The sequence below is a fragment of the Colossoma macropomum genome, unplaced genomic scaffold (assembly GCF_904425465.1).
Source record: "Colossoma macropomum unplaced genomic scaffold, Colossoma_macropomum, whole genome shotgun sequence".
Taxonomy (NCBI): domain Eukaryota; kingdom Metazoa; phylum Chordata; class Actinopteri; order Characiformes; family Serrasalmidae; genus Colossoma; species Colossoma macropomum.
The window spans coordinates 11,592,243-11,609,717 of record NW_023494801.1 but is presented as its reverse complement, the minus strand read 5'-3'; the positions used below and the strand labels follow the sequence as shown (position 1 = coordinate 11,609,717).

The 17,475-nt window shown below is 38.9% G+C and overlaps 1 protein-coding gene across 2 annotated transcripts in view; it reads left to right on the top strand.

The window, feature by feature from the left end:
- Positions 1 to 17,010, top strand: part of LOC118821828 (speckle type BTB/POZ protein) — a 108,696-nt gene extending 91,686 nt beyond the window's left edge. Inside the window, exons 7-11 of one of the 2 annotated variants that reach the window (XM_036590563.1) lie at positions 229 to 406; positions 3,851 to 3,906; positions 9,554 to 9,676; positions 11,517 to 11,659; positions 15,701 to 17,010. In XM_036590563.1, the coding sequence (XP_036446456.1) occupies positions 229 to 406; positions 3,851 to 3,906; positions 9,554 to 9,676; positions 11,517 to 11,659; positions 15,701 to 15,845 (645 nt within the window). In that variant the 3' untranslated portion in view covers positions 15,846 to 17,010. The remainder of the gene's footprint in view (positions 1 to 228; positions 407 to 3,850; positions 3,907 to 9,553; positions 9,677 to 11,516; positions 11,660 to 15,700) is intronic. The other variant, XM_036590564.1, reaches the window with a different exon arrangement.
- The last annotated feature ends 465 nt before the right edge of the window (positions 17,011 to 17,475 follow it).

Genomic DNA, 17,475 nt, shown 5'->3' with positions numbered 1-17,475 from the left:
TGCTTAAAAGGTCATAATTCCAGTTATGTGCATATCAGAAAGTATACCTCCTCATATGGAGAATATACTTTAAACTTTAATCAGTATCAGCCTATGAATTCCATAGTGGTGTAATTAGTATTGACCCAGAAATTGTATATAAGTACATCCTGAATATTAGTTAACTCACAGTAATAGTACGTTATTGGTACTGTAACTAATTGGTATTGATTTTGTTTGTGTGTGCAGGTGAGTGTGGTGCAGGACTCGGTGAACATCTCTGGGCAGAACACTATGAACATGGTGAAGGTTCCAGACTGCAGGCTGGCTGATGAGCTGGGCGGACTGTGGGAACACTCTCGCTTCACCGACTGCTCGCTCTGCGTAGCTGGACAAGAGTTCCAGGCACACAAAGCCATTCTGGCAGGTAACTCACACACTCACACACTTGCGCACACACACACAGGACACAGCTTGTACTGCTCAGTAAGCAGTGTTTCCTCTATAGTAACTGTACTGCATTCTGTTCACTAGCAGTATGTCCTCCTTACTGCAAATTTTGTGTGTTTTATTATATTATGATTAACTATCATTCCAGTTTTATTGTACACAAACAGCCTGAAATATCCATAGTGTCCAATATAGTGTTTAATACACCTTTTCAAAGTATTTAATGAAGAAGTGAGATTATATGGATGCTAAAGGAATTCTCCCTGATCAGTATCTGTAACATACACTCAGTTACCACAGTAAGCACCTAAAAACAAGCCTAAAAACATTCAATATCACAATAATAACCCTTAACTTTTTGTCACAGTTTATAATGTTATGACATTATTCTTTTAAAAAAAAAAGAAAAAACTAGCACATTGAGTGTGAACAGAGAGCAATGCCATCCTTACTTTCAGCTGTAAAGATGCTCTGAGCAGTAACACACTAAATCAGCTATACATACATTAGTTAAACCATGGCATCATGCTGTGACAGCATAGTGTGAGCTTATGGTAAGAGAGTTAATTTGCGTAACTAAAAACTCTGCTACCCCTTTGTAATAATGATAATAAAATTGTGTCTGTTGAATGTCACGGTACACCTTGTTTATGAATATCTACACCTGTCTTTACCACAGGCAATAATTTTGATGTGTTGCTCTGTACTTTGGGTTTACTGTTCTTTTACATTCGCACAAAATACACTTACAACAGAACCCAAAGGGAAGCTAGTCTCAACTCACACGCAGCTCTGGCCTGATGGAGCGTCTGTAATCTTTTGTACACAAAGCTGGCCACAACTGTCTGGATTTTGTCAGTTGCATTCTGATTGGCTGTGTGTGTTTTTATCATTCAGACAGGAAACAGCTGTTTTTCCAGCTATAATTATATTCAGCAGTAGCACACAGCTGACTGCACTGACCATTGTGACAAAAATGAGCCTTTCAGAGCAAGACATCTATGGGATTTTCACATTTGCCTTTCCCTACATGCTGCACCAAAGCAGCCGGCTGTGATTGGTCAGTTGATATGTCATTCAAACAGCCTCATTGTGACAAGGTAGGTGCTTCTTGGCCACATTCTGCAGTGAAAAGTAGCAGACTTTCCGCCGATAAACAGAAGTTTGGCTCGCGAGGTTGATGAGAAGCTGCTGAAACACTTGCTTAAAGTGTTTTCTGTTGGTTTCGATGTGCAGGGAAATTGCTGTTGTAATCGATTATGTACCACAGACACAGCAACAAAGATCAGGTTGAAAAGGGTATTTAGTCTTCACTCTCAGCTGTGCAGTGGAGTACAGGACCATGTCTTATAATACTAGCTCATTTAGAAGAAATCACTCCAGCTCATTCTCCTTACCTCCCTCCATCCTCTCTCCATCCCTCCCTCTGTCTCTCAGTCTGTCACGCGCTCGACTTCTGTCCCAGCTGAGGCGGGGTTCCTCGTTATCTCGCCGTATCAGCCTGTGGCTCGTTAATTGCCGAGGAGACGGGCAAACGGTGCAAGCTGATTGGCTGAGAGTGACTGGTGTGATTAGTGAAGTCTTTGCAGTCAGAGAATGTGCCAGACTTCACCTGGCATTCTGAAACTGTCAGAGTAAGCCATGTAGATCTGAAGCTGTATCCTTGAAGCGAACTCCTCTTAGGTATAGTGCTCTCGTTCTGACATGTTGTAACATATGGGCTGATGTTTTGTATGCATTTTGTCTCCTCTGACATTATCAGAGGAGCAGACAGTTCACTGGTTAGATGATCCAGATGAGTTTCTGTGGGTCTTGGGATGAATCAAGGAAATCACTCTAAATTAAGATCATCTAACAAATGTAAATAACTTTCAGTTAAAATAATGCACTAATAATTAACCGTGTTACATCAAAGGTTGACAAGTGCATGACGTACCATTCACTGCCAAGGCCATACAGTCCATTTACAGAAACTAAGCCGCCAAAACCACCTGGATCCATTGTTTCTGTGATGTCACGAGAACCAACTGCTTAACATACATAGATCTATTCAGCCTACAGCACATTGAAGTTCCAAGCAGTGTTTCAGCTCTGAGTGCTTTTTGAATGAAGCACAATACAGAGCAGCCAGTCAGAATATAACTTATTTACATGTATCAGTCTTAAAGGCACAGCACCAAAAGGGGAGGTTCTGCCATTCAATTAAAAGAGCTAGTTACCTTGTTGGTAAAGACCTAACTGGAAAACATGTCACATTCAAATCATATTCAGTAATCCTAAAATTTGGGTACTGCTATCTGTACAACAGTCCTGACTGATATTCACTGAAGTTATCTTTGCTCCACACTTGTTTCATTAGAACCATTTTAGATGCTGAAGTAAACCTGTTTTTGTAGACTGACAGTGGTTTATTATTCTGAGAACCATTTTTAACCACCAAAGTAAACCTAAAATATTTTATTGTGCAAAATAGTAAAAACGAAACTGAGCAATGTATAGATAAATCTCTGTCAGTAGTGCTTTCTGGCAAAAACGGTTAATGGTGAGTCACGTTAGAATTTCTCCAAAGCTGAATTTGGCTTCTATTTGGCAGCTTTTTGTTAAATTTTTCTGTCCCATGTCAAATAGAGTAGCATTTACATTCTGACACCTGTACAGGTGCTTGCATTTTAGGTGGAACAAGAAATTTGTACAAAAACCTGTATAAGTAAGCAACCTAATTTTGAAAGTCATTTGTCCCATACATTTGTCTCAAGCAGCGCTTGACTATGCTACAAAAACCACTGTAATACCCCTTCATAACAAATGCTGTTAACAAAATTAGAAAAGCTTAAACAATTTACCTGCTGTGAGTTTTGTCTGGGACTGCGAAGAGCAGTCACTGTATGAGGGAGAGGAATGTGAGTAGCTGACGTATACTTACTGCTGACTCTGATTGGTGCTTTGGCAGATCTGGTGTGCCAAATTTAGCACCGCCCAACTCAAACTGAAGAAAAACAGCAGAAAAAGTCATTTTAAAAATGTCTCAACAGAGAACACCAACTGCATTCTTTCTCTGCCAGTTTGCAGTAAAAACATCACAGTGGCTATAGATAATAAAAAAAATCCTGAAGATGTGTAGACAGAGGCTTTAAATGTTTTTCTGGGTTGATGCAAAGTCCTCATCTTCTCATCTTCTTCATTCTACTTATAGCACACTTGCAAAACATTTGGGTAATGTATCTAGACCTTATTTTTTATTGTGTTTATTTTATTGACGTGCAGACATTACCGATGCTAAAAGCGCCTGAACTTTGTAGACCTTTGATCTTTTCAGTTCAGAAGTTTATATGTTGGAATAAACTAAATTCTGAATGATTGTTATAATAAGAAATGTTTCTGTGAGATTAACTGATTTTCTCTCTTTCTGTCTCTCTTTCAGCTCGCTCGCCAGTTTTCAGTGCCATGTTTGAGCATGAAATGGAGGAGAGCAAAAAGGTGAGTCAGTCACCCCCCCAATTTCTCTCCCTCTCTCTGACTCTCCATTGCCTTGTCAGGCTTTTATTCTCTCATTAAACTTCAAAAGGAGCAACAAAGCTCCCATGCTGTTGGAAGCAGTGAAAGACACAGAGCCCCCTCAAACTGTTTTGTGTGTGTGCATGTGCACACACTCGAAAGCTACTTGATATTCTTAGATCAAGTGTTATTCTAATATCTCAATTAGTCTTCTTGCAGTGTGGAAGTGCATTCCTGATTTCTCTTTAGGGGATGTCTCTGCAGTCCACACTCTTCAGCAGAGAAATGCCAGCGAATAATGTCTGTATGTAAGAGAGACAGATACAAATACTACATTATTTTTAGAGCTGTGCATTAGGGGTGGGCAGTATGACATGTTATCATTATTATATTGAATTATGTCACGACACACATTGCGTACTCTATGTGCATCATGGTATCATCAGTGCACTGAACAACTGCATGTATCATAAAGACACATTTAGATTGATTAGTGAGCCTCCAAACAACAACACTGCACACACTGCATAGTAACAAGTAGCTGATTGGATGTCGCCCCATTATGAGATCATCTCTTTTTTTTATATATTTTTCATTAATTGTTAGAGTTTACCTCATGTTGCTCCATTTAAGGAGATATTTCTGTTTGTTTTTACAGAAGCATAAGTAAAAATCTGTTAGTTTTGCACTACTGATTTGCTGGGGCATTTTGTCTGTTCCAACTTATGTGCAGCCTTAGAGAAATGCAATCTTGATTCATATTGTGTGTCGTGAAAAAGAATTGTGATATTGGAAAAAAAGAGTATTATGATATTGCGATATTTTGGATTATATATGTATTCCTTAAAATTCTATTCAGTTTAACAGCGTTTTTATTTGCCAAAAACTGTGCAAATAATTATATATATATATAAAATGTTAGTAAAATGGAAATTTCTGATAAACATGTGCTGCACTGGTGTAAAAAGGCATCATTTTAAAGGCAGCAGTTTGAATCAGTTGTAACTGAATATTATTTACAATACTATACAGTAAAATGTGCACTCGGGTTTTGGCAAATAAAAACGCTGTTTTCAAACACAAACTGAATGGAATTTTAAGGAATTTTGTTATGTGTATTTCACTACTGTCAAATAATTCTCCCTTTCATTTGAAAATTCAGTATGTTCCTTAAATATAATTCTGTACCACACTAAAGTTGAATCGTTGTAAGTTGAACTATGGTGATATTTTCAGATTTCATGATGCATTGAATATTTTCTAAATAATGAAAAGTGAATCATTGTAAGGTCAGAGATTCACAGTCCTAGTCTCCAGGCACAGTCTGCCACACACCGTACGGTTTCTTGATTCTTTAATAAGACATGCTTGAAAGCATTTTGTATTACATCACTTTCTCTATATTTAATCAGTTGAACTTGGGCTGTTTTGTTCTGAACATGATTAGTCAGTCACTTCCTTGTCATATCGTTGTCATATCCCAGCCTTTGCTGACAACAGTAGTACCAACGTAAAGTCTTTTCCTTATAGTGACACACTTCCAGATACAAGTTTTTTTCCCATTCTCCTTTTTCTCTGCTCTCCTCTCATCACTTCCTGCCTTTGACCACCTGCTGGTTCACTGCGCCTCCTTCTCCCCTGTCTTTCTCCTGTCTTTTCTTCCCCCCCACATCCCTCTTTCCCAGAGTTTCATCATGCCTTGTTTTTTTGGGACGAGATGTGCTTGCGTTTGGGATTTCTAGACTTGGCTCTGGAGAAACAGTTTGAAGACATTTCCTGTTTTTTGTAAAGGAGATGCTCCATCCTATCCGCTCTAGCAGGGATCATGCAAATGTTAGGACACTGTGTGTGTGTGTGTGTGTGTGTGTGTGTGTGGTCTGAGGTCTGAGACTGATTTTATATAAATATATAAGAGGCTGAGGCTCAGTAATGTATATTTTTTGAGGAAATGTGATGAGATAGTGTAAAAATGTGTCTGGGCATGATATATGTTTTATATATAATACATACATAGGTGTGTGTGTGTGTGTGTGTGTGTGTGGCCTGAGACTGATTTTATATAAGTGTAAAAGAGGCTGAGGCTGAGTGGTGTGTATTTTTTGAGGAAATGTGGTGAGATAGAGTAGATATGTGTCTGGGCATGATGTATGTTTTATATATAATACATACGTAGGTTTGTGTGTGTGTGTGTGTGTGTGTGTGTGTGTGTGTGTGTGTGTGTGTGTGTGTGTGTGTATACTTAAATATGTCAGCGCTTAAATAACTCAGCACTTTGGAGCACTGTGGCTACAGTCTGTAATTTCAGAACTACATAGTGAACCTATATGGTAAATGGAGCTGATAAAAGGAACAGTGAGTGTGTATAGAAGGATACTTACTTAATGAAGTGGCAGATCAGTGTATATTATAAATGAAAATATTTAAGTGATATAAATAAATAAATAAGTGATCATCCTGATCATTGAGAGAAATGTGGAGATGAACAAAAGGAGAGAGGTGAAGAAAGAGGTGATAGTGGTCTATAGCAGAGACGGATGGGCTCATAAGGCCACGTTTGAGGACTGAGCGGGGTATATGTGTAACCATGCACTTAAACTATGTGCCTCTCTTTGTCGTGGGTGTTGATAAATGGCTTTGTTTATGAATGTGCAAGTAAAGCCATGCTTTGACCTTGTCATTGTTTAGTGAGTGAGTGAGTTTGATTTAGATTTGTGGGTTTCATATACTTGTTTTTTTCACTCTTCCATTTTGCTTATTCACAGTTTTTGTAGAGAGAGGTGTGCGTGTGTGCGTTAAAATGCGTCAAACAGCCATTTTAGCAGGAGTGACCTGGGTCAGGCTGTTTGGGTTTCTGTGAATACGATAAAGCCAAGTTGTAATTGGTTCACTGGCGGAGCGGGAGAAAGGTGTTAGGTTGCTGTTACGGCAACGGCAAGCGATAAAGAGCGCTCGGTACAGTGTCCCGAGGCTAGAGAGAGGGATTGAGAGAGAGAGAACGTAGGATTAAAGAGGAATTGCACTGATTTTTCAGAGTATCTCCGTAATTGTTAAGGTGTAAACAGTGTCATTCAGGGTGGTTTGATGTGATATCTGCCATTCTAGAGAAACTTCATAGAGAATTCTAAAGAATTCTAGAGAATTCCTGATAATTGTTCACAGTGGTGGTGATGGGAACTGGACACCCAAAGAGCTCAATGCCTGTAGAAACTCCCTTACAGAAAGTTACTGCACAAAATGGTTACAAATGTGTTGCCTGGTGTCTGAGATGATGTTTTATAATTGTTTAGAAGCCTTTGGCCCATAATATATTTTCGAACTATGTTACATGGGGTGGTCATGGGCTGGAGGTTAGGGAACCAGCCTTGTGACCGGAAGGTCGCCGGTTCAACCCCCTTCGAGCCGACAGTTCGTGACTGAAGTGCCCTTGAGCTCACTGCTCACTGGCCCCTAGTGTGTGTGTTCACTAGTGTGTATGTGGTATTTCACTGCATGGATGGGTTAAATGTGGAGGTGAAATTTCCCCTTTGTGGGGGTAATAAGGCTCACTTAAGTACATTTGTAAGGCGAAATATTCCCCAATACAGAATTACCATTATTTTGTCATTATCAACATTACATATAAAACTCAGAAGACGTGTGTAGGTTTATTGGTTGTTTTGTAAATAAAATGGCTATAATTGACGACATCATGACCCCGGTTCCCATCACCACTGAAAAGAAATCAGTACCTAAATTTCTTTACAGTTAGGGCTGGGGAGTATGACACATCATTATTACAATAAATTATGTCACAATACAATACATCATGCTTTTCTAAACATATGGATAGTGTCGGTACCTGTAGAATGCTACCAACTGCATGTTTTATTGTGAATAGATAAAAATTAGCCCCGTTTAACTGGATTTAGTACAACGCAGTATGTGAAATAATGAATAAAACTCAATTGTGTTTACAGTTAAATGTAGCACTACTGGTTCCTTTTTCTCTGTTACAACTGATCAGAAGTGTGAAAAAACGTTGTGTATCATGAAAATTTATTGAAATACTGCAATATAAAATTTTTGCCATATCGTCAACCTCTAAGTGTGACTCATCGTTTATCATGAAAATGTTTTGAAGTATTGTGATATATTTTTTGCCATATCGCCCACCCTAATCCACAGTGCACCATTTCACATCAGACTTGTTTACATCTCAGTGAGCGAATCGTGCAAAAAAAAAACTTAAGAAAAAGGCAAGAGAATGAACACAGATTGTGGCATTAAGTTTCATTTTGTGCTTCAATTTCAGTTTTTGTGTTCAGGGAGGGTTCCGTCCTTGTGTTCCAGTGTAGTAAAGATTTTATTTGTGAAAAGGCATGAATGGTTTGAATACTGTGTGCGTAGATGTGATTGCTGGGACTCTGGTATTCCATTCTTCATTTAGAAGGCCTGCGTGGTGCACAGCGCTGTGTTGGCTGGTGTGTGACGGTAGCATGTTGCAGATCCAGGGCTGGGCTGGTCAGAGAGTGTCTGTGTAGAAGATACTGGGCTTGAGTGGTGCGTGTTTGCTGTTCAGAGAGCTGTTTGACTGTAGGCACAGGGTACAGCTTGGAATATTTCTCTAAACCTGACAGGACCTGACTTTTCTTGTTAATTCAGATTGTGGTTGAATGTTTTTTCTCCCAGATTCACATATTCACCCTCTGGTCAGATTAATATTTCATGTTTGATTTTCTCTCACTTTTAATTTAATTTATTTTTCCTCCATTTCATTTGTTTAATCTGGCATGCTGGTGTCACTTGTGTTTTGGCAGTGACATCCAATAAAGTCCTTAAGGCTAGCATGGGACCAACACATTATGTAGCATTCACCCAGACAAATTTTTTTTTAAACTAAAATGGTTGTTTAAAAAGCATTTAAGCTGAATTTTGACAGGTTACATTCAAGTTCAGACACATTTTGTGAGGATACACGTGAGTTCAGACAGGATTTTGTTGGGCTAGAGTCAGTTTCAGACAGAATTTTTTTGGGATTACGTTCAGGTCCAGTCCGAACTTTGTCAGGCTGCATTCAAGTTCATACAGAATTTGTTCAGGATAAAGTTGATTTCAGACAGAATTTCATTTTCTTATGTATTTCCTAAACTTTGGAATAGTGTTACAACAAAATGCAAGCTCGATGGGTGCTTAATCCAGATTAAAAACAATGTAAAACAGTAATAGAACAATGTAAAACTGCATTGACTGAACTAAGAAACACATTCTTTTAAATTTTGCTTTAATTCAGACATCTGGTTTCCTCATCACATTGCATTAAAGTCTTTTAAGTAACTGTCAGTAAGCTCACTTTTAGGTCTTGTATTAAACCTAACGAGTCTGAGACCTTCATCGCAATTAATACTGTCTGAGCGACTGCCACACTGATATACTTGATACAAAATAATCATTTCATTCTTTTGTTTATGAGTGTCTGTGTGAGAGAGTGCAGGGTTGGATGCTGTAAAGCGGATTTTAAACTACTCTGTAATACGTTTTGACAGTATCAGTGGAAGACAGTAAAGATGTTTCTAGAAGGCAGAAGTGAGCTGTATTGTCCTGTTGAATGTGCTATTAAGATATTAACGCATGTTCATGTCGTGCTGTGCAGAATCGAGTGGAGATTAATGATGTGGAGCCAGAAGTGTTCAAGGAGATGATGTGCTTCATCTACACTGGCAAAGCGCCCAACCTGGACAAGATGGCAGACGATTTACTCGCTGCTGCTGACAAGGTGAGCTATACGCTAACACACATACACACACACACTAACAATATCTTCATTGATCTATAACATCATCCAGTTGTGAGGTCTCATGGATTTAACAGTGTCTGTGTACTTTTGCCATTACATCACCAATATGTAGTTGCTTGTTTTCGCAAAACATTGTGGTGAAAATAAACATCTGAAATGCATCCAAACCAAACTTTTAGCATCACAAAAACGTTAGAACAAAAAACGTTCTATTATGATAACTGATGATTGGTTACAAAAATCAACAAAAACATACAAGTCTATTTTGGCCATGTTATTTTGCCTAATAATATTATGTCTCCTTAGCTCCTTAAAATCTGTATTACAATATTGACAACCCACAGTTTTATTGGTATCGGCAATAATATCACCATTAATGTGCTGACAATTAGCAACTATTATTGGCTTTTGGGATCCAGACCCACGATCTCCTGATGACCGGTCTTAAATGGTTGTGCCACCAGAAAACCCTAATATAAGTCACTTTTTTTGTCTCGATAAATCACAGCAATATAGGCTGATTATGGCAACTTTTGAATGTGAAAACAAAACACAATCATGGTTGAAATAACAAATATATATACAATATGAAATATATACAAACTTAACCTTTAGCATGAGAAAAACATGTTTTAATACAAAAAGAAAACTGATTAGTAAAATAGAAGGTAATTAAGTGAAACCCAAACCACAAAGGATTCTGTGTAGGTGCACTTCCGTGCTACAATATTTACTTTTAGTTTGTTACATGAAGTTTCTTCTGTTTATCTGAGTTCACATAGAATAACAATCGAGAACTGACAACTATATCAGTCAGTAAATCACTAATCTGAAATAAAAATATAAAATGATATCAACAGATATTATCGGCTGACAGAAGTTTTAACACATTAAAATCAGTCCTCCATAACATTTTCATATTATGCCATAATCTGCATTCATCATTAAATGTTCATATTAGTTGGCCCCTAACATGCACACTTACATCATATTCCCCCTTTTTCATATAAAGGATAAGGAGTATTTTAAGCTGCGCTCATTAAACATCTCTTTTGGACTCCTACTTGTTTTGCTCAAGGTTTTCTCTTCATTGTCAAAACAGCTCACTCATTCCATCTCCTAATTACACTCTCCCTCACCTCTCAGTCTCTTGTGCTTTGTGACAGTCTACAGCCTTATCCTGCTTTATAATGGGGGGCTATTCATAGGACTTCTCATAATGTATCTTATGTGGCTTTGTATATTCCTTTATTTGAGAGAGAACAAGCGTGTATGTGTTAGGACCGGGCTTTATATCTCCAAGACCATCCAGTGCCACTCTGAAATTTCTTCGTTGCTGTAGGATGTGCTTATTTCTTATATGACCTCTGTCTGCATGCGTCCCCCCCGTGTGAGGATGGTGCACTCTCTTGTCGTGTAACGCTCTGAAGCCCCTCACACTTTTTCTGTGTCTTGTGGGTGTTTTTGTTTTCTGCTTTGGTGTGTCCGGCTGTGCCTACATGTTTTTGATGGCAGTTAAAGGACATACTGAGTCTCGGAGGAAAAAGGATGCTTTTAGTTTGAAGTTTCTCTGAATGTCTCTTGTCTCTCTCTCTGTGTCTTACAAGTTACATTATAGCTGTAAACAGTAAACATGGTAAATACAGAGAAAACAACACGGTAACTTCTTAAAATGAAGAAAGTAATGTGGATGTAATGGAAGCTTTTGATCATGATTTATGCATGGTTTGACAATCCCCTCTCTCTCTCTCTCTCTCTCTCTCTCTCTCTCTCTCTCTCTCTCTCTCTCTCTCTCTCTCTCTCTCTCTCTCTGGTGCAGTACGCTCTGGAGCGTCTGAAGGTGATGTGTGAAGATGCACTGTGTACGAGCTTGTCCGTGGAGAATGCGGCGGAGATCCTTATTCTGGCCGACCTGCACAGCGCTGACCAGCTCAAAACACAGGCCGTCGACTTCATCAACTAGTGAGTGACTAAACTTTAACCTGAATACGCTCTTCTGATGCATCCTTCAATGGAGAGATCAATAAAGCCTAGTTAATAATGTTAATATTAGGCTAACTCAAGGGAAGAAGGCCCCAAGGGTAAGATGTCCCTCCTTATTTTCTCTCCTGATCAAATTGTTGTGCCAAACCTAGTCTCAGCACATTAAATAGCTGTTCTCTAACTAATTCAGAAATTTCACTGCATTCCTGGAATTTGTTCCCCCAAAACCTTTCAGGGTCAGTTGATCTTGTGTTTTGTCATTGGATAACAACGATATACGTAAAAATGTACAGAGCCAATAGTGAGACAAGATGCCCCTTTACAAGATTTCTTTCTTGTTGGTTATGCTGCACATAAACTCATACACAAATATGGTTTAGCTTTAGAGTAAATGGACATTATTCTAAAGGGAGGCAGCTTTTTTAACCATTTTCCCTGCTCAGTGTTGGTAGGTAGGTAATAGGGGTGTAAATATCTGACCTCACAGTGCTGTAGTTGGCCTTATACACATGTATACACCACATACTGATATTTTTTACTGGGCTGTTTTACTACACTATTTCACTTACTTCTAAAGATGTGTTTTTGCATAAACCCATTTATTGTCTTCTGTCCAAGACCTCTCAAGTCAAGGAGAAGCAAAGTTTAACAGAACACAATGTGACTGGTCAGTTCCATGATTAATAAACAGAGAGTGGTTAATTTTTGTCAATTTGTATGGATACCACCATGGGATTCCACCATGTTGGAGTCTCTGCAGTCAGTCTCGGACGTGCCAATATCATTTAAGGTGAATAAAAAAAAAACAAATTGAAGCAAATATGAATGTTGGTTCTGATAAGTAATAGTGCTAGTCTAGCATAGCAACATGATACGTTAACTAACCCTTGGTAAGGTTTTCTAACGTCAGCAATGTGAAACTAAGAGCATTTCAGCAGCTAAGTAGACTAGTAGTAATATGGTAAAAGACACACTTCAAAATAAGACCAAAATATTATGAATGATGTGTGTGTGTGTGTGTGTATGTGTGTGTGTGTATATATATATATATATATATATATATATATATATATATATATATATATATATACACACACACACACAAGCACATTTTTTCCCTTCTCTTTGTGTCTATCCTAAAATAGATAGAAGAAAAAGGGAAGTTTGTTTATTGACCTTGTTTGCTAGTCTGGAGCAGATTTAAAGTGTACTTACTCTTAGGGCTGGCTATACCACTGCTTGCAATGATTTGATAAGATTACAGTTGTTCAGGAAGCAATACGGCACTTCATTGAATATTATTTAAATCAATTGTAGTCAGTATAGTCAAGGTAGTCAGTTGTAGTCAATGTGTTGCATCCCTAATAGGCAATCTGGCATGATAACAGAAACTGAAGGCTTACAGACGTCCTTAAGTTGTCCAGACGCTTCGCTGTTATTTTTAAAATGATGTGATTAACTGCCAGCCACATCGTTGTAATGCATATTTCCATCAGTGCGTGGTAACTTCTTCTTCACCGACTATATTGTTATGCACTGCATGAACTTTCCACCCATTTAAAGCATTACAGGCCTGTTCTGTTCAAGTAAGCACCTGTTAGGCCTTTTTTTCCTCTCCTTGCCTTTTCTCTCTAGCCTTCTCTCAATACGTTAGCCCTTAAACCTTGTGGGTCGACTTGAGAGCGCACACTTCCTCACTCTTATAACTACTGAATTTATTATAGGAGATCCTAGAGCTTCAAAATGTATCATTTGTTTAACAGTATCACAATATTGTTCTTTGCTTTACTGATGTCACATAAGGCTTTGAGATGCAAATAATCTCAGTAACCAGTCATTAGGTTTGTTACTGTGGCTATGAGCGTCCTGACCAGTTGCAGTTCCAGATGAGAGTTTGTGTAGGTGTTTTGATGAAGCAAGCTATTTATACAGTCTAAAAAAAGTAAATTTTGCTAGCCCAGATTAGGAATGGGCAATATGACAAAAAAATCATATAAACAAAAAAGCCCCAGTTGTGCCATTTTTATTTCTTTTTTTTTGTAGCATTTCACATGCTGTGCTGTGCTAAATCAAACTAAGCAGACTCAATGTTGCTCTCTTTGTAATGAAACGTGCAGTGTTCTGACGGTATCCATGACAGGCATATTCTTTTTATGATATAATGGGACACAATTTATCACAGTAACAAAAATTATATGTTGGTCCGTCCTAGTCCAAATGATGCACCCCAGTCTTTAAAACATGACACACTATAGGTTAATAATGGAATAACAAGTTTAAGGAATTAAATTAGGCTAGTTTTGTGCACCTGCCCAGTGCTCCACAGGCTTTATTGAGCAGTAGAATTTTGAGTTCATTTTGTGTGTGGCACTGTATTGCTCTCTCTCTCTCTGTCTTTCTCTTGTTTTACCACTCCTGTTTGCCCACTCTCTGCTCAACAACCACAACAATAACAACACAAGCCACACCGAGAAATCAATAAACCACAATGGCAGAAAATACGCACAGGCTCACTCGCACATGTGCACACACACCACGTGTTCCACAGCAAGTTCTGTCCGCTTAGAAACACACACTTCCAGACAAAAAGCAAGCACATGCATCCACCCAACACAAGCCACTTTTCCTTTTTGCCACCAAACTGGCCCCATCTTCTAAAACGATTGGCATTCACCTTTATATTCACATTCACTGTTTCTCCTTTTGTTTGTTTACGAGCGGCTCCCTCTCTCCGGAGCAGTGTGGGGCTCCATGCAGAGTAATAGTGGAGCTATTGATCTGCTGAGGGACTGCTGGAGGGTTAGACTGGAGCATGCTGAGCTGAGCCATGCTGCTTACAGCCTTCTACAGGATCCTGCCCAGATGTAGCACAAAGCATGGCAATAAGCTGACAAAACAACAACTACGAAATAGCCACAACTTTGCCAGCATGTGTTGGTAAACACAGCACAGTTATAAACTGAGCCGCTTGCTCCGTTTTTGCTACTATAGCATACCTTACCATAGCATGCCTTTGAGATGTTTAGAAAATTAAAAACATTTTGAAAATAAAAACAAGGGAGTATGTTTTAACTGGTCAGCGCAGTGACCATGCATTGACCTTTAGTATCTTCGGCATAGCATTAGCTGTTTCTCATACAAGAGGGCAGGGGCTAGCAGCCTGCCAGCCCTGATCTCATACTCCAATTAATGTCAAGAGTTTGGGGGCAGCAGTGTGGCGAGGTGAGCTGGAGGACACACACACACACACACACACTCACTCAGACAGAGGGTAAATGTCATTAAAGGCCATTGGTTGGTGTATGTGATAGTGCAGTGTAGACCCCTCAGGCTGGCAGGCAGAGGGAGCGATAAGAACATTGGAAGATTAGGTAGAGTACTATTCAAAAGTTTGGAATCACTTCCATATTAGCAATATTTATTATTTCATATACAATAACAAACTTATACAGGGTAAATTTCTGTATTATAAACTAGACAGCAAAAGGTATTTTTAGGCGTTTCATTTAATATTTAATGAATAACCTGCATTTAATGGCTGTTTTGACTGAAAATTAAACAAAGTGGTCTCTGACTTTGGCACAATACTCTATTATCCCTGAATAACTTCCTGTTCATCAAGTACTTGAAATATTGAATAAAACATCTTAAAATATATTTTGGCGTCTAGTTTATAATGTTTAAATCTGCATTGTACAAGTATATATATATATTAAAATATATAAAGAACTGCTCCACTTTTGCTTCAGATCTAAAACTACGTGTTTCTGTCCATCCACTCAGTGCTTTGAGTCTGAAAGGATGTGTAACTGTTGGGAAACCCTTACTAAGAAATGAAAATAGGCAAAAAGAAATGTCTTTATGAACTTCTAAATTTGTAACTGGTATTACTTGATTGGTTAAACATAGATTATTTTTATGTCATTGAACACAGTTGTAATGTAACATTGTAGTATAATTGAAATATCTGTCTCTCTCTCTCTCTCTCTCTCTCTCTCTCTCTCTCTCTCTCTCTCTCAGCCATGCGTCGGATGTGATGGAGACATCAGGATGGAAATCTATGGTGGCGTCTCACCCTCACCTGGTGGCCGAGGCATATCGCTCGCTGGCCTCTGCTCAGTGCCCCTTCTTGGGTCCACCCCGCAAACGTCTCAAACAGTCATAGTGCCCACCTCCCCTTAGCTTTCCTAACCAACCCCCACTGGACTGCCCACACGGAGGTGACATTCTTAAATTTAACCTTAACCTCTAAATATACTCCCAAGTAGGGAACCTAGCCAACCCTTGACTCTGAAGTAAGTGTCCTGTAGTGTCCCTCTTCGTCCATATACCAGCCAACCCTCTCCTTGACAACCCGAATCCCCAAAGACCCCAAAAGAGAGCCAGGAGGAACCTTTTGGCTCTTACCCCCAGCAAAGAGCTCGTCCACGGTGGCAATGTGAAAGCTGTAGCTGGGTGGGGGTTGTCCCCTCCTCAGTACCTTGCCACACTTGCCCAGCAAAGCCAGGATAAGATAGATTTCTGCAAAGTTCCTGGTGACAGTGGTCTGGGGGTTGGATGAATGGACAGACAAATGAGCGAGAAAAGAGATGGATTGATGCTGTTTGATGCAACTGTTTGTTTATATATATATATATATATATATATATATATATATATATATATATATATATATATATATATATATATAAAATACACAAATACAGGATGCACGCTGTATTGACCATGGTCTTCTTTATCTATGGACTCTGACCTTTTACCCACTGTCCCCCTGCGATGGACTGTCCTTCACTGTGTGTGTCTTTCGTATCCCTTTCTCGGTGGCAGATGAAAGAATTTCTGTCAATTCCAGATGAAAGGACTTGAGCAAAAAACAACATTAATTATTGGTGGAGGACTGCAGAGCTTTTAAATAGCAAGCTTGTCTCCTTATGATGACCATCAGCATTTTCTTCAGATGTTCCAGTAGGTCCTGTCTCTTTTTGATAACGTTTTTCCCCCCACTTGACTTCGCACAAGTCGAGGATGACCCTGGAGAAAATGACTCTTCTACAGGACTCTTTGCGCTAGTCTATGACCTATGACCACCTGATTGAACGATTCCAGAACATAGAAGCAAACTGACTCCCTGTTTGTCTCTTTCAGAGAGCACATGATAGGATGGATTGACGGAAGAGGGTTTAAAGCAGGGGAGTGTGTAAATATAAGGGTTTATTTCTTTTAATGTTTATTTGAGAATTTCTCCTCCTTGTAGCACTTGTGTATTTAAACCCAGGCTTTCTGTATGAAAACAAAAACTCCAAAAAAAAGAAAAAGATTCTACAAATAAACCTGGCTGTGCTCATGTTATTTGTTCCTGGACTGTTGCAGTGCAGTGTTTACCCACATTTTCTGCCCTTTCTGTTTTGTCTCTTTATATTTGGTCTTAGTTGCTGGTTGAAAGAGTTTTGAAGCGTTTTCTGGAATAAAAGAAATCAGCTTTGTGAACATAAAAGTCTAGCTGACAGTTAGTGTACAGAAGGCTTTCTGTCTGTGGATAAAGGTAAAGCAGTTATTTCTGGCTATTTCAAAAACGAAAGGAAGAAAACGATGAATCACAGTAAAAATGCAAACTGTCCCCTCAAAGTGGGGAACATAAATGACCTCTCTCCTCTTTCGTGGAGCGACAGTGAAATAACGACGCACTTGTTCGCATCTTGGGAAACATCACTTCTTGTTAGTCGGTTTTTGACAAGCACGAGCGAATGCATGGAGAGCACTTTATAGTTGGACTGTGAGCTTCCTTCCTTGCTCAT